The 25,133-nt window shown below is 42.5% G+C and overlaps 1 protein-coding gene across 50 annotated transcripts in view; it reads left to right on the forward strand.

Moving 5' to 3' along the window:
• SORBS1 (sorbin and SH3 domain containing 1) overlaps positions 1 to 25,133 on the forward strand; it is a 208,571-nt gene that overhangs the window by 180,089 nt on the left and 3,349 nt on the right. For 33 of the 50 annotated variants that reach the window (XM_085583534.1, XM_085583538.1, XM_085583535.1 and 30 more), the window contains 13 exons: positions 612 to 661; positions 3,528 to 3,703; positions 5,288 to 6,808; positions 7,537 to 7,622; positions 9,169 to 9,336; positions 10,787 to 10,833; positions 12,297 to 12,411; positions 12,519 to 12,644; positions 13,681 to 13,875; positions 15,809 to 16,534; positions 17,815 to 17,931; positions 23,291 to 23,350; positions 23,980 to 24,170. In XM_085583534.1, the coding sequence (XP_085439660.1) occupies positions 612 to 661; positions 3,528 to 3,703; positions 5,288 to 6,808; positions 7,537 to 7,622; positions 9,169 to 9,336; positions 10,787 to 10,833; positions 12,297 to 12,411; positions 12,519 to 12,644; positions 13,681 to 13,875; positions 15,809 to 16,534; positions 17,815 to 17,931; positions 23,291 to 23,350; positions 23,980 to 24,170 (3,578 nt within the window). The remainder of the gene's footprint in view (positions 1 to 611; positions 662 to 3,527; positions 3,704 to 5,287; positions 6,809 to 7,536; positions 7,623 to 9,168; positions 9,337 to 10,786; positions 10,834 to 12,296; positions 12,412 to 12,518; positions 12,645 to 13,680; positions 13,876 to 15,808; positions 16,535 to 17,814; positions 17,932 to 23,290; positions 23,351 to 23,979; positions 24,171 to 25,133) is intronic. The other 17 variants (XM_085583526.1, XM_085583569.1, XM_085583564.1 and 14 more) reach the window with 14 other exon arrangements.

Genomic DNA, 25,133 nt, shown 5'->3' on the forward strand with positions numbered 1-25,133 from the left:
AAATAGAGAATTGTTTCTAAAATTGCCTTCAATTTTTAAATAATGTGTCTAAGAAGCGTTAGATGGATTTAAAGCAAGCGGCTAAGAACTGGCTTTTGCTATTGAACCTGTGCAGCTGGCATTGCTTCTCTTAAGTAAGGAAACTGAAATGAAATGTCGCTTTTCTTTTTAGAGCTTTGATATTTTTTGAATGCTGAGGAATGTATTGTGCTGCAGAAATGTAATATACCTTTAAAGCAAAGGCGGGCAGTGACCGGTTGGGGGAAAGCTTGGGGAAATAATTATGAGCATGTGTCTCCTGGTCATGGCCCAGCTGGTTATCGCTTCTTGCTTTTGGCTTTATTCACAATGACTCATTTGCGGACAAAAGAATAGGCACTGCGAAAAGGCATCGGCTGTGCTAAAAACCTGTCACTGCCCTGGAGGAACTCATGAAAATTGTTGCTTTTCTGCAAAGACATTGACAGCTTAAATTGCATTTAGATTTAAACTTCAATGTCTTCTATAGGCTAATATTGAAGCAATAGATGGAAAATTACTTAAGCAAGCCTTTTTCTTTCTCCTCATATGTAAGTGCATATCAATGAACTCCTTTGTTTGGACTTTTGCAGAATACAGCAGGTGTTACTCCTCTGGAATCTTCCACAGACCATTCTTCCTAGTAAGTTTTTCAATTGTTTGTTGATGTCTCTTTTAAAATATGAGGTCATTTAAGACAGGGTGGTGGATGTTGGAAATGCTTTAGCTTTTTGGAGGATGGATATAGGTAAATGCATGTACCATAAGAATTGTATGTGTGCTTTAGGTGAATCCTGGTACATTGTCTGCATTCAGATCCAGAATGTGTTTTGAAGTGATTACATGAGTGATTGCATTGTCTAAGTAAGATTTGCTGATTGTGCTAGGCAGTGGCTTTAAATAATCAACAGACCTTTAACTTCATTTGATGAATTTTGCGAATTGACTGTATCTTCATGCAAGTAACATTATTGTGTGGAATACACAAAAATTGTTTGTTACACCTGTGCAATAGATTGGCTGCTGCTAGATATTCCATGTTACATGCACCAGATTTGGATGCAGTTGATGAAAAGCAGTAATTTTCCAGTCTACAGGAAAGGAACAGTGGTAGGAATAACAATACTTTTCAAAGATCTATTGGGCACTGCTTTTTCAGCAGAATATGTGATGAACAGTATATTCATCACATATACATGGAGTTAGTTTGTTTTAGAAGAGGACCACACACACAAAATCCAGAGCAAAATGCTGAGCTGTGTTGAGTTACTTGTGTTATCCTGAGTTATTTGAGCCACAGACCCAGCCCCTACTGTGAGCCTACTGCTCCTTATAATTGTTCTGAATACTCCATGTCCATAGGCACAGTGATCCCCTCTGTGAGGATGGTTTGTTAAAAAAGGCAGTTTCTCCTCCAGATATCCATTAATACAATGTATGTTCACTGCCCCTCTGGGGGTCTTGGAGATCTCCTGTACTTCTTTCAACATTCTGCTGTGAAACCCACACAACCACTGCAACTGTTTCATTTTGGTATGAAGAGAGCAATAACATAAATAGAATTCCCAGAGATTAGCATAAATATTATATATTTGCAAGCAACTGGTAGTTCTGTTCAGTTTGCAAGAACTGGTGGTTCTGTTCATGGCAGCACTATCTGTGCCACACAGAGCATTCAGGAATGCCAGTGGAGAGGAAGCAAGCTGAGTATGCTGGGAATGGGACACAAGAGTGAGGCCTGGTGGAGTTACACATTTTTCCCTGCCCTGCCATAGAGAGCAGAGAGAAAAGATAGCTGGAATTTATTGTTTTGGGGTTTTTTGCAATGTTGCTGTCCTTTCATTCACCTGATGTTGCAGGATGCTTTGGCTCCAGTACAGTACTGCTTGCTGTCCTGAATAAGGAGCAGCTAGTAAAGAGATTCACCAAATGCCTCCTCTATCTCCCCTACATTTAGTCCCAAAGGAAGATTGTTTTAACTCTTTGTTTTTTAAAAATTAGACTAACAATTAACCTCAGGGCAATCATTATTCCCTGCAGCAACTGGCTGGGTTTCCTCAGGTACCTGACAAAGAGATGAACTCTTTATCAAAGAGAGAACCCTGATAAACAATAGCTTTGTAGCTATGGGTCTGTTTGAGCATTGTCTAGGTTGAAAAACTGACCATATTCCCTTTCTCTTTCATGGTGCTTTTCATGAGCTTTTCCTCCAGAAAGTAATTTATGGGACTGCATATGACCTGCTTTTCCTTGTGCGGAAACTAAAGTAGTCTTTGTGATCCAGACATTGTGTAATTCCACCTCCATAGCCAGTCCTGTGATGTGTTTAAAGCTTTCTCTTTACCCCAGAAGTACAGCATCTATCCAAAATAAACAGATACATGTACAAATTTATCCACAACAAACAGATATAACCACAAACATTTCCAAATTCTTATAAATTTGAATCACTCTTGGACATCAGGATGTCAAATATTTCTGTTAATTGGAAAATCTGTATATTTTTATTTTTTCAAATTTTCCAGCAGTCATGCTTTGGCCCCAGAATAGCTTTGTGTGAGACTCCATCTTATTCTGAAGAGCCTGGCTGAGCAGGAGAGCTGGTATCAGATTAGCTTAGCTTTTTGGAAAACAGTCTGCCTGACTGCTTAATAAGGATTTTGTACCTGGAAAGGCAATTTATACCATGGCATTGCCAGTTATTATTTTGGAGACAAAACAGGGAAATCTAGAAATCAGATGTGTGAGCATACTTGTGCTTAGGTTCATGAATAGAAAAGAGATTTGCAATAAATTTCCAGTCTTTAAAAACCTAAGAAATTAAAATTGTACTAATTTTAACATAATTCTGTTTATATATATACATGGTAGAACTAGAGTCCAGGATTTTTTATTCCATGTAGTGGAAGCCTCTGGCAAAGATTAACAGAATTGTGTGCATCTGGGAATTTCTCTGGCATTTAAAACAATGTAGAATCTGTAGCACTTTACTATTGCTTCTCTGCACAGTCCCTCACTGATGTGCTTCAGAAACTGGTCAGGGAATCTTTAACTGTAGTGTTGGCTGGGAGGCTGAACTGGGTGAGATGACCCCCTGAGCAGTTGTGCTTTGTAAGCATGGGACAGGCATGGCTGGTGTTTAAGGGGAGAGAACTGGAAGCTGGAAGGTTTTGTGTACTTCCAGCTAGCCAGTGAATTTCATTGTGTCTGCAAAGAAGTCGTGCATCAACTCTGTGACTGTTGTGTCATCTGTAAAATAGGGGGATGCTTTCCTGCTGTCTGTTTCCTGGGGGACTAAGACTGGAGAGTCCCCTCAAGTGGAAGGATGCTTTGGTAGTGCCAAACACAGAACACTATTGTAATGTATTCATAACCTCTTCATCAGCATCAGTTCTTCATGCACAGTCTATTCTGTGTTCACAAGTGTGGTTTTCTCTTACTTTACATTAAGCTCTCAGCAGACAGGTGTGACCTCCTAGTGTCCCTTTCCTTTTTCTTATGTATTTCAGCTCCACTTATTCACCCAACTACCATGCAGTGAAGAAGGAGTCAGAGCTAGCTGTGGGAGACCCTGCTGCCTTGGAGAATGAAAGGCAGATTTACAAGAGTGTGCTGGAAGGTGGAGATATCCCATTCCAGGGGCTGAGTGGTCTCAAGCGACCTTCAAGCTCTGCTTCCACAAAAGGTAGGTGGTTAGAACACTAATCTCTTCTTCTGCGAAATGTCAAAAGCCAGGTCATATGGGCAAACTGTTGCAAGGTTTAGAGTCCTATTCAGGCCAGTTGAGATTTATGCTGTCCATCCTCTTTGCCATCCCCAGTGTTCCCTCCTTTTTTCTCTCAGACCACAATGACCAATACTTTTGATGATGCCTTTAACTGATCCAGGTTCCTCTTCTCAAGAGAGATCAGCTCCCTCCATTCAGAACCTCAGCCACAGCCCACACCCTCATGTTCTTCCTCAAGGCTGCTTAGGCTGGCCTTGCTATCCATCTGCTCCCACTGCCTTGCCATTCTAGAGCCCTTCCCTGGCTTTTCTGTTCTTCCCACAGCAGTTTCTCAGCAGGCCACAGCAGTTTGCTGGCCTGGCTACCCTGGTGTAGCTGGTGCCCTGTGCTGCTCAGCCTCCTGCCTGCCAGGGCTGTGCAGAGAATGCACTGACACTGAACCAGCAATTGCTGGCTGAACCAGCCCCGCAGGCTCCAGGAATATGTGCCAGAAGAGACCAGTCTCCTCTTCCCTCCCCCTATTGCAGACTCTCTAAAAGAGACAAAGAAGAGCATGAGTCCCATTAGGGAATTGCACTGGGGAATGTATCTCTGAGCCAAATTCAACCTAAAAATGGCTTGAGATGGGGAGAGGACTGGAGAAAGAATGTGCTGGGTTTCTGAACTGCTTTCCCTAAAAATAGTACATCATACCAAAAAGGTCTCTCTGTCTCCATCTTCCAGCTGTTTTTCAGCATTTTGTCAGGTCTGTAGGGCAGGGAGTCAAACTGGATCTGAACAAAAAAATCTGTTCAAACAGTTCCCAAACTGCAATTGAACCTGAATGGTTATTTTGACATTTGGATTTGAACTCAAATCGGAAACAGACCTAAAAACTGCAGTCTAAGCTGAAACCAGACTGAATCCTATTAAAAAATAAAACAAACAATGTCCTGACTGGCTTCTTCAATTTTAAAGCAACCTTGGCCAACCACATTGTCTGAAGGACACTCAGCTTATTCCTAGTATGGGGAATCTGTAAGCAGGCATCTCTTGGGCAAGGTCAGCTAATGTGGTGTGCTTGTGCTAGCACAGTCAGTCTCTGATTGTTGTCTTCCTCCCAGGAATAAACTGTTTGGCAAGCACTGTGGTGAGACCATAGTAGGTGTGATTACAGGCTTGGTATGAAGCCATTTTTGCAATGTTAGTGTCTCTGCATTCTTCCTGACACCCTGATCCTGCCCAGAGTTCAGCTGCCCTTTTCCATGGTGCCACAGCTTCCCTGGAAGCTCATGATGCTTAGCACTTTTTAGGAGGGTACCTTAAAAGTGCTCCAGATTTGCTTCTGGCCAAGCCTCTCATTTTCAAAATGCTAGCAGCACTTCACCTACTCCTCTAAGTGTGGCTTGTTTTACAATTTCTTCCTGCTTTTCTTTATGTTTTGGAATTTTGTTTCTTTAAGGTGCATTTTATGAAATCCAAGCATGTTCTTTCTCCTTTCTCAATAGCTTTCTAGCACTTAAGCTAACAGGTTGTATTTATTTTATTCTGCATGCTTACCAGTGGATCGTAAAGGTGGGAATGCTCATATGACTGCACCCTCTTCAGTTAATAGCCGAACCTTTAATGCTAGTCATACCGGTATGTTAGGTCACGCATGTAAACATAAGAAGCCTTTATCAGCTGCCAAAGCCTGCATTACTGAAATCCTTCCTTCTAAATTCAAACCCAAATTAGCAGCTCCAGCTGTTCTTGTACAGGACAAGACGGGTATCTTGCTGTCTCATGAGAAAGCTCAGAGCTGCGAAAACCTTCGTAGCTCCACCGCCTTGTTTGATAATAAAAAGGCTTTCATGGTAGATATAGGGGAAAGCATAGAAAACATCTTGATGAAGTCCAAGCAAGAGTATGCCATTAAATCTGGCAGTACCATGAGCCTGCAGGAGTATGGTACCAACTCTAGGAAAGGCTACCTGTTTGCTGCCTCCAGAAAGACTGGGGTGGAGTTTACAGCACTCTATAAAGACATGCACCAGATCAACAGGTCCAGGATCCATTTGGACACAGTCTCCTCCTGCAGCGTGAAGGATATTGCATCTCAGTTTGAGAATGAAGCAAAGGACAGGGTGGAGCAGAGCCTTAGTCGAGAAGATTCAGAGCAGATCCCCAAAGACACCGTTTCCTCCCGTATCAGTGCCTTTGAGCAGCTGATCCAGAGATCCCGATCAATGCCCTCACTTGACTTTTCCATTGGGCAAAACAAACCCACCACTTCTCTTCAGTCTAAAACTTGTCTGAGTGCTGCATACTCTGCAGAGATTCTTCTGGATTTGTCAAAAGCACACCTAGAAGAGAAGGATGTTGCCAGCTTTGCAGATAAATCCTCCCGCTCCTGCAGCAATGTGGAAGACACGGCTTCAGATGTCAGTGATGTCATCCCTATGGACACAGTCTCAGCTTGCACTGATGAGATAGATCTTCTCTCAAATGCCTCCAATGACAGTGGCAGCAGCAGCAGCAACTTGAATGGGCCTCAGAAGCATAAAATCAATAGATGCAAAGGCGCATGCCCAGCTTCCTACACCAGGTTCACTACCATCCGAAGACATGAACAGCAGCAGTCCTCCAGGAACTCTGATTCCAAAGGGGATGTCTATGGGGACAGGCATATGCTCCCCAGAAATGTCTACCTAATGAGCCCACTCCCATTCCGATTGAAAAAGCCCTTCCAACACAAATCCTGCAGAACTCCGCCCCCAGACTGCCTGGCAAGCCTGGCAGTGCCCAGCCCTGAGAACCCAGACGACCCCATACAGCTGCAGGGGAGTGTAGGAAACAAGAGTCACCACTCCCAGCACCAACCTTGCTCCAGAAGTGGGCCTCTTGCTCCCAGGCGCCTGTCCTCCTTTGACATTGTGGAGAGGCTTAGCTACTTCCCCACCATGGGATCTAGCCGAGATAGCTTCATGGGCCGGGCTGACATTCCTGACTCCTTAAACAATGGGAACCCTGTTTCATATGCCCTCTACCACAGCCTGGACACAAACAACAACCCGCAAAGTGAACTTGGGACGTACCTAGGAGGTGGTTTTTGTGTTCTTTACCAGTGTCCCTTTATCTGTCTTCTTTCTTCCATTCTCCTCCTCTTTTCTTCCATAACCCTTCCATTTTTATGTCCCACATTTACATTCCCTGACTCTCTGGTTTTTTTTCCCTAGTGTGTCTAATGTCCCTTTGCGTGTCTTGCTGAGCAGTTTTGTTCAGGGCTTGTTAACAGCTGCCCTTCTGAGAAACAATTTCCACTGCATTTCTAATCACATTAGGTTCAATTTATCTCTCAAGCAGCTCTGGGGATGCAAGAATCTCAACATGAGATATTTCTAGTCCTGTATCATTTACATACATGGGAATTATAAACCAAACCCAGATGATTTGCTTTAAGGAGTAGTTTCTCAAGGTCTAGTTGTGTTTGCTTGCCTGTGTGTATTAAACTTTTCTCAACAGTAAAATGTCAAATCATACTTTGATGACAGTGAATCTTTTCTTCACAAAGTCCTTCTATGTCTTTACTCTTTCCTGTATCATTATTTTCTCCCTGTTCTTGGATCTTTGTTCACATGTAGAGCCCAAAAGGGAAAAAAATGAAAATGGATAAATATTCAACATCTGATTGGCAATTTGGTCAATGGCAATTGAGAATCCTTACTGTCATAATGAAAACAAATTGTTAAAAAAATATCTATTTTTTTCCTTTCTGGTTATGCTAGATAAATCCATGTGTATTTTAACTTCCTTATGTTGTTTTGAGGTAGATTCAGAATCACCAAGGCATTTTGCACCACTTGACTACATGGAAACTCCAGAGGAAATTCTCCGCAGGCGACATGATGATAAAGAGGTAACGCCCTCCTTTATGGCCTTATAACAGTAGTAGCAGCTCCACATACAAGAAATACAGCATTCAGCCTTACATAAGGACAGCTTGTATGTCCATGGCTGTGTGTCCTGGAAGTTAGAGTAACAAGCAGTAACTAGTATGTTTTACTTTCAATGCTGTCTGCCACTGATTTGCTGTGTAATGTGTATAGTCCAGTTCAGCTTGTTTCAAATAAACCTTATAGCTCTTATCAATTGCACAAAATTACATACAGAGGCTTTAAGTATATAAAAAGGTTGGAAATGTATGTGAGAAGTGGTACAACACCCTGGTACTTGCAGAAAAAGATTGGTAATCTGTAATTGTTCTTCATGCAAGCCACTTGAGTCAGTATTAATCAAACTGGTGATAACACTATTATTCCTGTGGGGGTACTCAAGTTTTGAACAGTGAGTGTAAGATGTTTTAAGCTATCAGAACATGGTAAGTTTTCCCCCAGTGCAAACTAGAATTCTTTATGGTGTCTGAAGTTGTTGTCAACAGAATGTAGCAGTCCTTTTTGAAATGGCTGGATAAAAGTGGGACAAGCTGAAATAATAGGAAAGCCACATAGACTTTTCAGCACTGAGTGTATTCAAGCTGAGTTAAAGAAGTTATAAAGTGCTTGCTTTCCTGGAAGATGGAACTAATTTCCCTTGCTGGTGGGGGGGAAGTTTTGCTTTTAGTGTTAACTTTCTGAGTTCAGATAATGTTTTGAAACATGCTTTGAAATATGGTAAAATCTGTTCTTAATTCCTGTGTGAAAAATGTTTTTTGCTCTCTTCTCCTTTGAAAGTTAGTAATTCCCCCACTTCCAAAATCCAGCATGAAAACTTATGTAAGATCAAAAACCTGAATTTGGTAAGACCTTCTGGTTTCAAATGAGTTAGCACACAGCTGAACTCTTCAGCTTACAGTCAGCCCTAGAAGGTGGAAGAATCTTTCTCTGCAGATGCACAAGAATGCCTGTTTTCATTCAATGTGCCAGACTTTATAAATCCAAAATGATTTTTAGGTGTCTGTTTATTTTACAAAGTGTGTTACAAGAGCCCAAAAGAAGTATGGGAGAACCTGAATGTGGTTAGGCACTCTCCCAAGCTCCTTGTAAGGCTTATGAGAATATGATGCCTTGGAACTCAATGGGGCTGATTCAGGTCTCTTGGAAGTCAGTGAGAGATACTTCTTTTTGGTGGAATGGGGTTTAGATCAGGTCTCTGCATTATCATCAATCTTCTTAGAAGCTCCTAAGACCTGCCCAAAACTAAGAAAAAAAATCCTCATTGACTTCCATCAGCTTTGGATCAGGTCCTCTGTATGAGCTAGGTTTCAGTTATGCCATAATGAAGATGTACCTTCTGTGTTTGTAAAATGAAAGGGTATTGTTTAGTTAGTAGAAACAATTATTTGATACTAAACTGCAAAGCCCAGCTACTTGCAGGAACTCAGGAATCTTAAGTCAAATTTATGGCAGCTTTTGAATGCCTTTAACTAGATTATTTACTGCCCATTTTATGCAATTTTATGGCAGAAACTTTTAGAGGACCAGAGACGACTTAAACGTGAGCAAGAAGAAGCTGATATTGCCGCTAGAAGGCACACAGGGGTTATTCCAACGCACCATCAGTTTATCACTAATGAACGATTTGGGGACCTCCTAAATGTAGACGATACAGCAAAGAGGAAATCTGGGTCAGAGGTCTGTTTTAGTTACCTCAGTCTGCTGCTTGACCCAAAGCAATAATTGCCTCTCACAATATTGTGCTTTAGGCCGACATTAGCTCTTCAGAGAATGTCGTTTGTTGGTTTTTCTTTTTTTTTTTTCCACCTTCCCCTTTCCCATGCTGGCTTAATTTAGATCTGCTTTGACTTTTATGCCTGGTAAATTAATTGATATCTCTATACCAAGCTGCATATATTAAAGCATGCCTGCTGAGAATTGCTGGTGCACACCTGTGATGCATGCCTTTAAATATCAGCTACTTAGTCAATCCAAGGCATTCTACATCTTTTGCATCATATTGCTACATTTTCCTCTTGTCTGTGCCTTATGCTTAGAAACTTCATGTCTTGTTGATCCTGGCCATGCGGTTGTCACGTAGTTGTGTTTTTTTAGAAATATGTTGTTTCTTCTCTTGAAACATGCTTAGCATATTTTAGAAACATTCAGGAAAAAAGTCTCAGCATGTTTTGCTGTGTTCAACCTGGTTGGACTTTCTGAAAGAGACAAAGGAGGAGGTACATATTTTTTCCATGAGCCCAAGGCACTTTTCTGGAAGGCTGGATGTTGTGTCCAGGTGTTATGGCCAAATGCCTTTCCTGCCTCACATGCATTGCTGCTGGGCTCTTGACAGCAGCTCTGTTTCCCCAGTGGTGCTACACTGTGGTGGTGGGTGGGGTGCTCACCATGTGGATGGAGTACACCTGTCTGCTCTTTAGTTTCAAATGCTCTGGAACCCCATCAATGTGACTGCTTTGTGGTTTATGCTCTGTTACCAAAATTACTGTAAAGTTTTCTGAATATTTTGTGGCCATTAGAAGATCAGCCAAGTAAACCTTTTAGAGCCCAGTCCTGCTGTCAACATACATTTTGGTTCTTTAGCCACTGAAGACTTTTTTTAAATGTGTGCCTGATTTATTCGTATTTCCTTTTCACCTTTGTCTCTTTCCTACCAATTGATACAAAGTTCATGGGTCACATTTCAGTATTCAGCAGGGCCAGATAATAATCAATAAGGGACACATCAAATAATATTCTACTATTTTCCCCAGCTAGTAAGTTTTGCTTTTCCATTCAAATGTCAAGAGAAATTTGGTCCTGGAGCTCCAGTAACTGTAGTTACTGGATCAGCTTTCATTCATCAGCGTTTGTCATATTAAAAGTTGATTGCTGTTAAATCCATTTCCTGTAGAGCTCCTAATTATTGCTATGCTAGAAGTTGGCACTTTGTGTCCTGGTGGGAGATGCCCCTCCAGTGTATTTGGACTGTAATACCAGTTGCACGCAAGCTTGTAGCAGAATACCTGCATTCAATTTCCTCCCCATGCTAATCTTAGCTGTAGAAGAGTTTGGGTGATTTTCCTCAGAAGAGGGTTGAAAACCTAATTATTATTTTAATGTTTGGTTTATTTTTTTTTTTTATCTCCAGATGAGGCCTGCTAGAGCAAAGTTTGACTTTAAAGCACAGACACTAAAGTGAGTACAACTTGTTGCTCCTACCTGTAGTGTTCTTTCTCTGCTTTTTCTCCTAGAATGTAGTATTTTTGAAGTGTCATGTAATTGGACTCATGTTTTAGGGTGTCTTCAGTACCCAAAGCAAAGTTGTCCATAGTAAGGCAACGAAAAGTAATACGAACCTTGCAGTTCATAGCATCTAAAGGACCTTCTTTCTCAGGGAATTTCTATTCCACATGATTTTTAGGACAAACCTGCATTCTCTACTGCAAGAAGTGAGTGCTCTGCCCTGCGGGTGAGTAGAGCCACAGGAGATCATCCTTTTTACTGTGCAAAGGGTAGCCCATGAGCAGAAGTTAAATAGATGCCACACTCTAAGCATGTGGGCCCCTGGCTCGGCATTTTCCTGATTCAGGACAAACAAGTGTGCAGGGTGGTCACTGCTCTCCTGGCATCTATGGATACATCAACAGATGTTTCAGATGTCATTGTGGTACTTCCAAGTCCTATTGTGATCCTTTGGGTGAATCCCATGACACTACTTGTTCTTTGTAGGGAAACTGCTGTGAAGAGAAGGCCTGGAAAGCCTCTGTCACAATATGAGCCTGGAGAAGGTCTCAATTTAACATTGCTAGAGAGGGAAGAAAGAACAAAATTCAATGAAGGACCTGCATGAATAAGCTAATGTCCTGAGAATATTTTTTATTTATTCTTATAGGTGATGATTTGTAATAATTTAAATAGCATCTCCCCAGCACCTATAATAAAACTGAGGCAGATTAGGTGTAGCTGTTGTGTCCCTTGAGTAGAAAATATCAGGATGCCAGACAAAAGCAAAGCAGAGTTTGTAAAAATCATCTTAGAAAAGGCTGTGTTGCTTATTTTCCTCTGGGTACCCAAGTAGTAAGTTTATGAGCCTACTACAAGCTAGCCACAGTTCTTCAAGCTGCAGAGAGTCATAATTTTAGCACTGAAGCCTGTGGATTGAAATTCCAATTTTTAGCCCAGTTGAGGTCATTGATTGCACAACTGCAGGCTGACCATCAGTGCAATCATTGCAGGATCAACTTTGCCATGTAAGTATGTTAATCTAATCAGCAAACTAGCTCAGATCAAAATCATATGTCTCTTTGGAAGGTGCCTGTGACATGACTGTTTCAAAACATGAATTGAGGGCTGCTCATCATATCCAACATGGAAAGTAGCCAGTGTCATATTGAGCTTGACCCCATTGCCTCTGGGAGAGCATGTGGTTATTAGGGCCCTCACAGGCCAACTTTTTTACAGAATGCCCAAAGAACAAGCAAGGTCTTGCACATCATGATATGAACAGAGTAATCCTCAACATTTAGCTTGTGCTTTGGGTAGAGAATGATGTGTATCAACATGCTGATGCACACCTTGGTTCCTAGGGATTGCTGGACAGAAAAACACATCTGTTCTTCTCTAGTGAAGTTCTGATGGAGTGCTTGTGTTCTTAACAGGGAACTTCCTCTGCAAAAAGGAGATATTGTTTACATTTACAAGCAGATTGACCAGAACTGGCTTGAAGGTGAACACCATGGCAGAGTTGGCATCTTCCCACGATCATACATAGAGGTAGTTGCTTTTTTTGCAGGTGTTCTCTTTGTCCACTCCCTTTCTGCCTGAGACCACTTTATGGGCTTCGTGTATGAGACTTGGCTGATTCTGTTCATTCATTCTAGTTCCTTCCACCAGCTGAGAAGGCTCAACCCAAAAAGCCATTACCATTGCAAGTATTGGAATATGGAGATGCTATTGCTAAGTTCAACTTCAATGGGGATACCCAAGTGGAAATGTCCTTCAGGAAGGTAGGACTTCTGTTGTGTTGATTAATTGAATCCAGACATGATGATGCTTTTTTAGCCTAGTAACTTGCAATTTCCAAATGAAAGCTCCAATAAAATAAACACTGTATTCAGGAAGGATTCCTCCTCACCGCTCATGGTTTTAATCCACAGTCATTATGTAGTGCATTGCAGTTTTTGTTGCAGGTAGGCTAAATCAAGAAGTGACAATTGTTTCCTTAGGTCCAACTGAGAAGATACTTTGGACACAAGTGCTGGAAACCTGGCTCTGCAAGGCAAATTAGATACTTGGTGACAGGTCTTTCCAGGTTGGTTAGATTCAGCAGAGGCCCACACAGTGACGTGATAATGGTGATGTAGAAAAGAAGGAAGCTGGATTCACCTTCCCCATACAACAAGCCAAATCACTGAGCAAGCCAGGTTCTGCAGTATTGAAGTGACTGGCTAGACTGCAGAGTGAAGGTGTGGGAAGGGGTTGTGTAATGCCTGTTCAGAAGAAAATCAGCCATATTTAGATTAAGTAGCAGAATTTCTCCATCTTGACCAGCTTTATGTTTTAATGCTCAGATTAGATCTTCTCTGTCTTCTCTTTTAATTATATATGAAGGTGAGGCTTGCAGTGTATGTTAAGGATCTGGAAGTTACTTTGTCAGCAAAACTTGGAGAGACCTAGGATAAACTGCAGACCTGTGCATACTTTCTATGCACCTCATATGCCTGAGAGTCTCATGGTCAGCCTGAAACAGCTGGGTTCCATTTTTAACTGGCTTTAGCAAGTAGGGCCTTGAAAATGTGAGCATAACTGAGTCTGCAGACAGACCAAGTCAGTATAGAAGATCTGCAATTTTTTCTTTCTCTTAACTCTTAATCCACAGTTGAGGATTAGGATAATTTGAAATATGAATAATTCCAATTAGGAAATTGTAAATTGAGAACCACCAATTATTTTAGGTCATCTGCACCAGGATTTAAAATGTAACCTGCTTTGGAATGATGAAACATGTTAAAATCACAACTGCATTGCTATTCCTTCCCACAGGGCGAAAGGATCACGTTGATTCGACGAGTGGATGAGAACTGGTATGAAGGAAGAATCTCTGGCACCAGTCGCCAAGGCATCTTCCCCGTCACTTACGTGGAGGTGCTCAAGCGGCCAGTGGTCAAAAATGCCATTGACTATCCTGACCCACCCGTGTCCCTCTCCCCCAGCCGCAGCATGACAGCTTCACCACAGGTACTAGGACTAGATGCAGCCAGGCTCAACACCTTGCAAAACAGTGGGATATTACCATTCTTGTGCAAGAAGCAATAGCTGAAAGAAAGCTTTATTTAAGACTAGAATGTTGTGCCATAAAGCCATGCGCTCCCTGCAGTAAGCTTCAACTGCAGGAAGAGGTGATGTTTCATTTACCAGAAAGGTCAATGAACGGATCATTTGGGGATTTAGAGACTCAGCTTTTTATCTCTGATATGTAGCTTGAATCGGGCCAGGTTGAAAAGGCTGCAGTTCACAGCCATGTGATTTAAATTTCACTGCCAGAGATGGACTGAATTAGTGATCCAGAGTGATCCACTTCTTCTGGGTATGTGTTTACAGTTCATGCACCTTTACTGTGATGAGGGGAATTTTATATTATGACTATTAGAAAGAAGTGTCTTAGTCTGTAAAGTTTTAAGAAGTGCTATAGTCTGAAAGAGTCATTATATTAGTCCCAATCAGCTTGAATTAAGCTGTATACCTGCCCCTGTATGATCTAACTCATGACCAGGGTTTTTAGAGACAGGGTCAGGAGAACAGTCTGTATAATTTGAAATTGCTGCTACATGAACTCAGGTTTTGAGAGCAGGTCAGTCTGGGATCTTCCATGAATATTAGATTCACTACAAACGATACTGCAGTTCAAAGCAGAAATAAAACTGGCAGCAGGTAATTATATGGGGATCCCAGAATGTTTGGTTATGGCAAATTAATCAGGGAGATAGTCTCTAAATCCCCCAATGTTTTGCTCCCATCTTGCAAATACTCATGCGAGGGGAAGGTCAGCATACATGTCTGGGTCATGGCCATGAGCTTCTGGTGCATCTCCCCCTCACCCATAGGACCAAAACAAGGTCAAGACTGCAAGAAAGATAAGTGGAGAACTGGGATTATGAGGAAGGGATATATGCTATGGAAAGGATAGGAAAAAAAGATGCCATGACTCATGCCTGTTGTCTGTCTGGATCTTTCCTAAAAGGAGTGTTTTCAGTCTTAGCCACTGTGTATAGAGGAAAAACTTGTTGCTAGTTTGGGATTCTCAGTCAAAGTAGACTTCAGCTGAGCTTTTCTGTGAGCCTGGCAGCCTTTCCATAGCTGTTCCTTATCTTCCACAAGTTCCCTGCAAGCTTCTCCCTTTGATGGAAGGGATCATATCTGCCTTTTTTAAGTTTTCTTTCCTATTCCTTTGATTCCTCCCCTATAAAGTCAGTACTCCCCCTAGTTTTTTGTCTAATTTGGCTGAGGACTGAGAAACAGTCTGACAAGTACTAATGTAGCTGTCCTCACCAGTGCTGCTGGTGGTAAAAGCCACAGGCAGGACTTGGTAGTGTGTTCTGCCCTTTAAACACAGGACCTATTTTAATCACCTGAAGAGCAAATAGCCACAGCTGGCTTTTTTGGTCCCTTTCTCCTGTGCAGCTTCTGCAATGCATGCTTCCTGAGAAGCAGGCAATGCTCATGCTAGAGTTGGATAAAGTCAAAGTTCATTGGAGCAGTGAGTTCTGGCTGGATCCACAGTATGAGTTGCTGGGACCCCAGCTATTGTTGTCAGACCAGTCCAATGCTGCATTTGCCATCATGATGGTGGCTTCAACTGCTCCCTGAGGGACTTGGGGCTTATGGTATGAAGTCAGAGGCCACAAGGTGTTTTGTGTCTCGGATACTGGCAAAGGCTGGAGAAGGGTATTAGCAGCACAGATACAGGCTGGACTCTGTGGTTGGAGTAGCTGCAGACAGCATTGTCTCCAACACAGCAGAGCATCCATAGAAAACTTATGCATGTGGTCACAGATCTGCTTCTCTCCACACTGGCTCTCTCTCCTCTTACTTTTGCTTGGTTTTGTATTTCCTTTATTATTTTTTTTTGTTCATTTCTTTCTTTTTCTCTCCTGCTTTTGTCTCCTTCAAGTCTCCCAGCTCTGAGCTGCTCCATACTCCAACTCCTCCGCCTTTGCCTTTTGCGCGCCGCGCTTTGTCTCCAGAGGTGCAGGCGGTCACATCCGAGTGGATTGCTCTGACCGTGGGAGTGTCTCCCAGCACCACTCCTGCCATAACTCCTCCATTGCCTCCTCCGCCTGAAGCTTCCCTCTCTCACACTGACTATCTCTCGCCTTCTGCTGCAGCCAGCCCTTCCCCCACAATCAGCCTCCACCATTCTCATCTCTCTGGCTCCTCGACTCCCAGGTCCATTAAATCCCCATTGCCCTCTTCCTCATCCAGACCTCAATCCTCTGCCCGCAGTTTCTACCAGGCCACTCCACAAAATGAAGAAAAGTTTGATTCTCCTCCTCCCAGCGTGACTTACTCTAACTCCTCTCGCTGGGCAGTGGAGAGCCCCGAAAGCATCCTTGCAGAGCAGCGTGACACCACTGCCAGCCAAGCCTGGCTCCAAAAGACAGGAGAGGGCAGCAGCCACCCTGAGCAGAGTGCTCATGCTGTCCCCAAGATCTCTGTTGAGCGCTGCCTGAAACCATCCCAACTAGACATGCGTGCGAGCCCAGAAAGGAGACCTGTGGGTTCCTCTGAGGACAACCAGTTGTGTCAGGAGCTAATGGCTATTGTTCAGGGAGGTAAAACAGAGAAAAGAGACATGAGGAAAGGTGATACAGGAAAGTTGCAAAGCGGGGAAAATAAGGTACTTCTGCATGTGTGTGTGCTGCTCTGAATTGCTGATTTTTGTTTAACTGGTGGGTTGACGTTTGTGCTGCTCTGCAGGCAAAGCAGAGCCAGTGGCTGCCACATGTCATTTTGATGATCTTAAGACATTTTTTCAGGGGTCACCAGTAGCATTTGCTTATAGCAGTTCAAAAAGTTTGGGAAGAGGGCTCAAGAGAAAATTATTTTAGGATAGATAACACAGGACTGATGTAGTCAGTCACATCTAAAGAGGCAATTATCCCATACAGTGGCTATTACTAGATGCATCAGATGAAAGCATCACGCAGGCCCATTGTGCAGAATACAGACATTTTCTTGCTAATCAGAGATTTTAAAGTGTGCAGTGAATAATAGGTTATAGAATTTGTTTGTTTTCCATAAAACCAAGGACCAAATAGCATTTTAAACATAAGCCTGGCTCCTAGAATCACAAAAGAAATCCCCTGTTGATCCTGGAGCCTATGGTTTAGTGAACCATAGTCTGGGATGTGCATGACTAAGGGAGTTTTGATTGTTACCTATGTATTAAGGGGAAGTTATTACCTTTGCATTTCTAAAATGAAATTAAAGGCTCCAGCCACAGAAGGGAATTAGACCTACTGATGCTTTCCCCAAAGAGCTTTTAGTCATATGCAGCCATTTGTTACAATTAGAGGAAACACAGAGGGAACTTCTCCAGTAGCTTCTACAACATATCTTCAGCCCTCAGTCTTTGTATAGGATATATGCTTTACTTTGCAACTCTCTGTTGCCTTGGGGCACGTTGTGGGGTACAGTCAGCCCAATTACATTACAGTACCCCACTGAGTGTAAGGTTGGAAGATTTGAAATCATAGAATTCTAAATACTGTCTTGGATGCACTGCAATAGCCTCCATGACATATCCCATCTAGTCAATATTAAATAAAGAGAAACTAGGGTTTCCAAGATGACATGTTTCACACTGGGCAAACTTATGACAAATAATTCGATTTCTGCTTGAATCATAACCAGAAGTCTACTGGGAGTTCTGTCAGGATTGTACTGTTTACCATCCAGATATATTTCAGTAGCATTTTTTAGACTTAACCTGCATGTGTAAAAGAGAGTGAGGTGGTCAGCTCAGACAAACCAACTGGAAACTGCACTTGTCCTTGCATGGAGTTACTGTTGCTGTGTTTGCTTCAAATTTACTGGATAGTAGATGCTCTTATCACTAGCAGTGGTTGTGATAAGAGAGTATGTGCCAAGCTGACCAATTTTTCTTTTCTTCAAAAGACTGCAGACTCAAAAGTATTCTCTTCATCTGCTCCTCTCTCTTCCTCTACCCTCTCTTCCTCTACTGTCACAACACAGCCACCTCCCAGACTTACACGCAGAGTCAATAAGCCACAGGTAATCATCTTTGCTGATTAATCTTCCATCACTTACAGTTGTTTCCATGCCATACCATTGTTTTGTCATATGCTTATTTAGTGACTCGTTGATTACACAGGTGAGATAATTTTCCTCTAAGTTAGAATTTTTATTAAAAGAAGAAGAAAAATTACTTCCAGGTCGTGCAGAAGGGCAGGTAAGGGCAAAATCTTCAGCTGCTGCAAATCTACATAGTTCAAGTCTAGGTTTCTGCTTGTTTGTACCAGCTGAGGATCTGTTTATTGGTTCCTCCAAAAGATTAACTCAGGGCTTACTTAGTTCGGACCTTGAGCTCCTACAGCTTGATTGCATTGTATGTGGCAGCATTGGTGACCTTCTTAGTAGGAATGGTGTAACATAAGAAAATTTGGTTCAGGTATTGTTTAACCACCTGAGATCAGGATTCAAGCATGATCAGGATTTGAGCATCTCAGAGCTCTGGATAAGGTATACACAATGCCAGGGGCCTGCTCTGGTCTTCTCAGGTAGGATTCAGAGGTTCTATGCTCTATTGCTGAGAGCTAAAAACGTTTTTAAAGAGGGGGGAGTAGGGTCTGTGCAGCATGGTTCAGCCTCAGCACTGTGTCTGGGGTGCCCAGAGTGTGGGAATGAGCAATACTTACATCTGCTGGTGCCTCATCAGTCCTGCAAGGCAGCTTCCACAAGATGGCAATATTTGAAACAGAAAGTACACAATTAACGAAGAATGGACTGAGTTTTTAGTGATGGGTATTGGGGAAGCAATCTTTAGTTTGATTGGTGAACATGGCAAACTGGTCATGCAAAATAAATGTGGGAAGTAGTTGCCAATGGTACTTGCTTTCTTGATTAGATTAAGAGAGAGAGACAGCTTAAACCCTGAAGTTTTCCTATTACCTTTACTCATTTTCTTCCACTTGAAACTTGCACAAGTTTTTACTGAATAACCACCTCCTGCTTCCCTTTCAACATCTGAGTCCAATAGAATACATATTCTGCTTCATGTTAAAAATCCATATAAGTTTCCTGTGTTGGCCTTTTTCCTGAACTCTGATCTGCTTGGTCATGCCAGTGCTTGCACTGGATATATGTGCAAGGAACAGGAGCAAAGAGCCACATTTAGACAAAGATGTTTCTCTCCAGTGATGATTAGCACATAGTTCTATTTTGGGTGTTCCACCTGGTTGTAATAAAACCCCGTGGCCTTTCTTTGTAGTCAAAGTCAAGTCAATATTTATATTTTATATGCCTTGACAATCATACAGTCATTGTCAGTGTCACTGTGACTGTGACACTGACAGTGACATTAGCAGTAGTCTTGACCTCGTTTTCAGCTCTGGGTCCACAGTTCTTTAGGGAGCAGGAGTGGTATTTATATGTGCAAATGGCTTCTCATTATCTGTGTGGTCCATACAGAGGCTGATGGCTTCAACAGAACTTCAGGTAATACCCTGGAGCGTTTTCAAAAATCTGTATCTCTCGAATGATTTTAATCAAATGAGAAAATCACTTAGCAGACATGGAAATGAGACATTATATTTGGCTCCTCCTTCCACTAGTGTCCATCCCTGGTGTTTGAGGTACTCTGAGATTTTGAATTTTAGTTTTGTTTCTCATTATGGATAACCTCTCCAGTTACAAAATTCTGACCCAGCGTTATTTGCAGGTTTAAGACCCAGGTTTAAGACTGGTGTAGGGACTCTGTTCTTACCTGTTACGTTAAGTAAAAAGTGTGTGAGCAGCAGTGTGGTGACTGTGGCTGTGGGGTGGGGAAGGCAGGATTGGCCAGACAAGCATTCCTGTATCAGCAACGTGAGGGATATTGCTGGGATCCGTCTGCTCCCTTGCACTTGTACAGAGCCACTCCAGCAGAGTGGTAATTTCACCTGCTTTTGGCTGGTAGAGAGGGGAGCATATGAGGTGGATGTTCAGACCCCGTGTTCTCCAGCACAGACCAACTACCCCTAGCATGTTTCTTGCTTTGCACCATGTTCAAGGTAAGATTTTACCTCCTCCAGTGGTTTTCTGTTGCTCCACAAATTCAGCACAGCAATGTTTCTGCCGAGTGCTTGCTGTGCAAGGCAGAGCTGCCCAGCCTGCAGCCAGCATTTGGTACCTGCTTTCCAAGGGAAAAGCCTTTTTCTGCTGTAGACACAGCCTTCCACTTCTGATCCAGGGTCCGGGGGGCCTTCAGGTCAGGCTGCTCCACTCTGCAGCCTTTTCAGTGTCCTTTGTGAGAGCTCTTCAGCCAGGTTTCCATTTGCTTTCACCATAGCTAGGCTTGGTGTGTGCAGGGTTTTTCCTTTTGTTTTGCGTGGGCTGGGGAGGCCTCCCTGGTCTTGGTTCTTCATTCATGTGTGGGGGCATCAGTGCTGATATGTGCCTTCCTCTGAGGGAACACAAATTTGTCTGTCTGAATTGTGTGTTTATTAGTCTGTTCTGTTTAGCTTTGTCTTTCCTTATGTAGTTCTTTAACTCCCACCTGAAATGGATGGAAGACACATAAACAAGAGCTGCAATGGATAGTTGCACTGATGATGTGAATTTCAGTAGGAGCAGAGGGAGCACTGTTGAGCAGTCCCAGCATCTTTCTGCATAACATTTAAAAGCTGCCTTAGGGCTTTTCTAGGCTCTTAATGTAGAACATTTTTCTGGTAATTTTGCAAACTTGTAGCACTCTTTAGGTCTCCAAACTCCATATGAGGTGGAAACACTGGCCAGCTGTGCTTTAGGACAAACTGTACCGCATATTTGTGTACACAGTCTGTAGAAACAGACATAGAGACTTCAGCACATGCTTAAGTTTATTCACTTAGCCTTAACAAAGCACATAGTGTGGCTGAGCTGGTAGAAGTTATGTCCTCACAGGTTGTGAATACTTGGTCACTTTTAGGGCCTTCAGCTTACCCTCAGCAGTTACAGGGCTGGCTCAGTGTTTTGGGGGAAGTCTTTTATACTTTGGAGCTGTGCCAAACACTTCCTGATTCCTCAGCCACCTCTGGCACAAGGGAACCACCACTGTACGTAGTAGATGGACTGTCTAAACCCATGTTTGAAGAGCATTATATATATATATATATATATAACACTTTTTTTCCTCCTTTAATCTCTTCCTTCCCTGAAAGAATAATGTAGGGTTTGATTGGTTGTTTTAAAAAAAATTTAAAAAGCCACATAAATCATGCTATCAGGGTCACTTGTTTACATTAGTGGGGTGGTACATTTACAGCCCAAAATGATGGGATCTGATCTGGTCTGTTTTTCATCCTGTTTAGCTAATACTGCATAGTTGCTGAGTGTGGGGTGTTTCACCACCAGGGCTCTGGGAGTTAGTGCTTTGGTAGGAGCTGCATGGACCTCTAGAGCAGAGGCCAGAGGAGATCCACTTAGTTATGTGTCTTGTCAGGAACTGGAAGTTCCTGCTTGGCCTTTACCCCTGCCCAGCTGCCTCATGGAAGTCCCCATGAGAATCCTGCCAGGAAAGGGAATGTGACCCGGGTTCTGATGCTGCACCTCCTGGTAATACAAACCTGCACTGTGGAACATTCAGATGCAGTGTCAATTTTTTAGCTCTCAAAAAACGAATTTAATTAATAGATATTAATGCTTTTAGGAGGAAAAGCTGAACAGGGAGGTCAAAAGTAATCAGTGGGAAATGGACCATGTGATCTTAGGAGCTCATGGAGCAATTTCAGCAGCCAATTTATTGGTATGGAACAGAGAAGCATTTTCTTGAATTAAATAAACCACCCAAAGACATTCTTGCAGCTGTCTCAGCCTGAAAATTGTTTTTTCCAGCTACTTAACCACCTGAGCTAGCTCTGGTCTCATTAGATTTGATGCATTATATCCAGTTGGACTGCACAATATTAACTTTAAATTTGTTATTTTTTTCATTTGCCTTTCAGGGCTGATGATAGGCAGGAGGGACTTCCAGAAATCCTGTGAGGATTTCAGGCTCCACAGTAAATGCTTTGAATGCAAATTCCACTGCACTTAGTACATTGAACTTACATTTAAATTTCTTTCTCTAGAAATAGACATGGTTTCATATAGCATTGTTTCATATCGCAGTGATCCCAGATTCCAGCACCAGAGAGTAGAGCTAACTACAAAGGAGTTGCTGTGGGTCTAGGTTGGCCTAGAATGGGTCACAGTCCTTGAGAAAAGAGATGGTTTACTTTAATACAGTGATGGGCACAGCTCCAGAGGTCCAAGATGTGGTTGAGTGCAGCTTTGAGAGGAATGGGCTCATCCCCCTGCACTTCTCCAAAGTCTTTCAGCATGCTTGTGCTGAAGGTGTCACAGACTTCTCTACTGTCTGCTCCTGCTTTCTCTCAGTGTGCCATGAAAAAGCCAGCTTTTTACTGGAGGGCACTGATGAGGTGAATAAAGAGGACAGAAAGCTTAAAATTGAGGCCTGTGAAATTTAGTTTGAAAATTGTATTGAATGATTACAGAGCATGACCATGCTCTGTATCTCAATCCACTTTACCGAGCAGCCCTGCAATACACCAGCTCAGACATTGCATTTGCTCACAGGTCTCAGTGGGTGTTGGATATGCAAAAATGTGCAAAACCAGGCTGTGGATATTTATGGCTTTTTCAGTGACCTTTCCCTTCCCCATAAAACCTCCAGCCTCAAACACTGATTTCCCTTTGTGTGTCCTGGGACACAGGGTCCCTGTGTAGAGCTGTGACTGCGGAGTGAGGCAGGGGCAGAGTCCAGCAGCTTCACTGGTGGTGGTGTTTGTAGCTGGGTTTTTCAGTCAAGGCCTCCTCTGACCTGAAGCTCTGCCTTGTTGTGGGAATTAATAAAACATTTCAGATCCTTGCTTGGTACAGGGTAGAGTGATTTTTCTGGGGCTACACGGCATTGTGCCTTCTTAGGACCTGAGCTGTTGTTTTTTTTAAAAAAAGAAATCAAGTTACTGTTCTCTTCTGTGTCAAAGTAATTGAGGACTTTTCTGAAAACAGCAACAGATGCCTTCCAGCATGCTTTTGGCTTTTCAATTTTGATGCTCCCAAGTTTGTGTTCCTGTCTGTGTTCTTTTTCCCCTATAGGAATGCAATATGATAGTATTGTACCATTTCTGGCTGTAGCAGTGTCATAGCCTTCCATTCTGTTTCCTTGCCCTACCTTCTGTTTTGCTTTCCCTTGCAGCATTGTGTTACTGTAGCTTCAATGTCTCAGTGTAAATGAAGGATCTTGCTGTCCAAAAAGTATGCTGTTGGGGTGGGGAGGGGAAGAGTTGTTCATTTCCTTTTGTTGTCTGCACTCCATTTACATTTTTTTAATTCTGACCAATATAACATCTGCTAAAATGTCTTCCTTATCATTTGCTTGATGATCACACAGCCTTCCCACCATTCATTGAGAGCTGGACCAGATCTCACAGAGTCTGAAAAGAGCTATGTGGTAAGGCCCCTGTTTAACTCAGATGTGTAGTCCTAGACACTCTTCACCCAGACACCTCAGTAAGAGATAAAATACCAGCACTATTTTTAGTTGCAAAGTAGATACATATTTATCTCTTTGCATATATTGCTTGTTTGCCACAGAAGAAAGGGGATTTAACAATTAGAAAAAACTGTTACAGCCAATGAGAAGTTGGGCTAATTGTGCTGCCAGACCCTGGGTATAAGTTAAATGAAGCCAAATGCATGAATGGAGCAGGCCAACCTCACCTTGCATTCTTGAACTGACTTCATAGCATTTGGAATGGTGCCACTGCATAACTAATTGCAACCTCTTATGCTGCTTCTTTTAAAAATATATGTAAATGTATTTGTTACAAATCTTCAAACTAAATGCCAAATTCTTCTGTATCTTGCCTGTTTTTCCATGCTTACATCTGGATCCCTTCTGCACTCCACTACCTGGATATTTACCTGGATCTACAACTCTTCTTTTGTTTTTGGTTTTTTTACTGGACTTATATGCTGCAACTGGAATGTCCCATCTCTTCTTATCTATATTTTCCCCTCCCTTCCCCCTGTTGACTGTCCTTTGGGTGTTCTTGGATGTCAATGCTGCCTACCACACAGGAAGCTGTTTGCAATGAAATCATAAACATTGCAGAAAAGTCTGTTCATTACTGCAGTACTATTTCTCAGCCTCTTGACTCTCGCCACAAGGTGACCTCTAATGACCATAAATCATCTCTCATCATTTCTCAGCAACCTCAAGCACAGCAGCAAGGAGCCAGCCCTGAGCGAAGTCAAACACCACGAGACATGTAAGTTCTTTTGGTTCCCTTGTCTCCCAGGGCCCATATTTATGTCTGGTGGTGAAGATAGGGAGGTATGAGAGCTCTCAGTGTTTCAGAAGGTAAATTAGAATTATATTAAAAAGTCAGTTTTGCTTTAAAGCACAAAAATAGCCACATATTGTCATAATGGGTTTGAGACTGTGCCCTTTCTGTCTGTATAGCATCTGAAACAATGACTTCATGATCCTGGATGTGGTCTCCATTACAGAGGCTGTCGCAGTGTTTCTGTATCTTGAAGCTGGCAACAAGTTCATATCCACTGGCTATACCTGATCATATGATGTGGATCAACGTGTTCCACTCAGTTCTTAGCTTCTCACAGTACAGTGACAGTCTCAACACCATTGCTGACCAGTTCTACAGGTGAATTGGTAGCTTAGAGACCAAAGCTGAGTTTTTCAAAGTTTTCAAAGTTCAGTGGAGCTGCCACTAAGCTTGGTGGGGCCTTACACTGATGGTTTTGAGAATAGCAGCCTGCACTGTGTGCTGGGGACTGATGGTCACAGCAATTGGCTTATGAAAGGAGCCTTTGGTTTATGCAGCCCTGTTTTCATGCTCCATACCAGACAGGGGACCCAAGCCTCCCCACATTTGCCCAAAGATTGTTTGCACTTCATAAGGATCCTTTCTAGTGAATACAGAGTGCCTGTGGTACAAAAGTCATTAGTGCAGGATTCAGCCTTGGGTTTTTAATTCCACCAGACCTCCTCAGCCATGATTTATCCAACTACCTTAGTGCAGTAGAGTAGACAATAACTTTTTCTAAAGTCCTTTGATCTGTCATTTGGTCAGTTATGGCTCTCTCTGCCTATGTGCCTGGGCAAGGAAACAGCTGTCTCATTTAGCCCAGGAATGAGTGTATCCAGGTTTTGGCTTGCACTCAATGGGGTGTCTGCAATTGAACACTGTCTAGGTGTTACATGTTAGGAA

Source organism: Lonchura striata, chromosome 6 (assembly GCF_050655825.1).
Source record: "Lonchura striata isolate lonStrDom1 chromosome 6, ASM5065582v1, whole genome shotgun sequence".
NCBI lineage: Eukaryota > Metazoa > Chordata > Aves > Passeriformes > Estrildidae > Lonchura > Lonchura striata.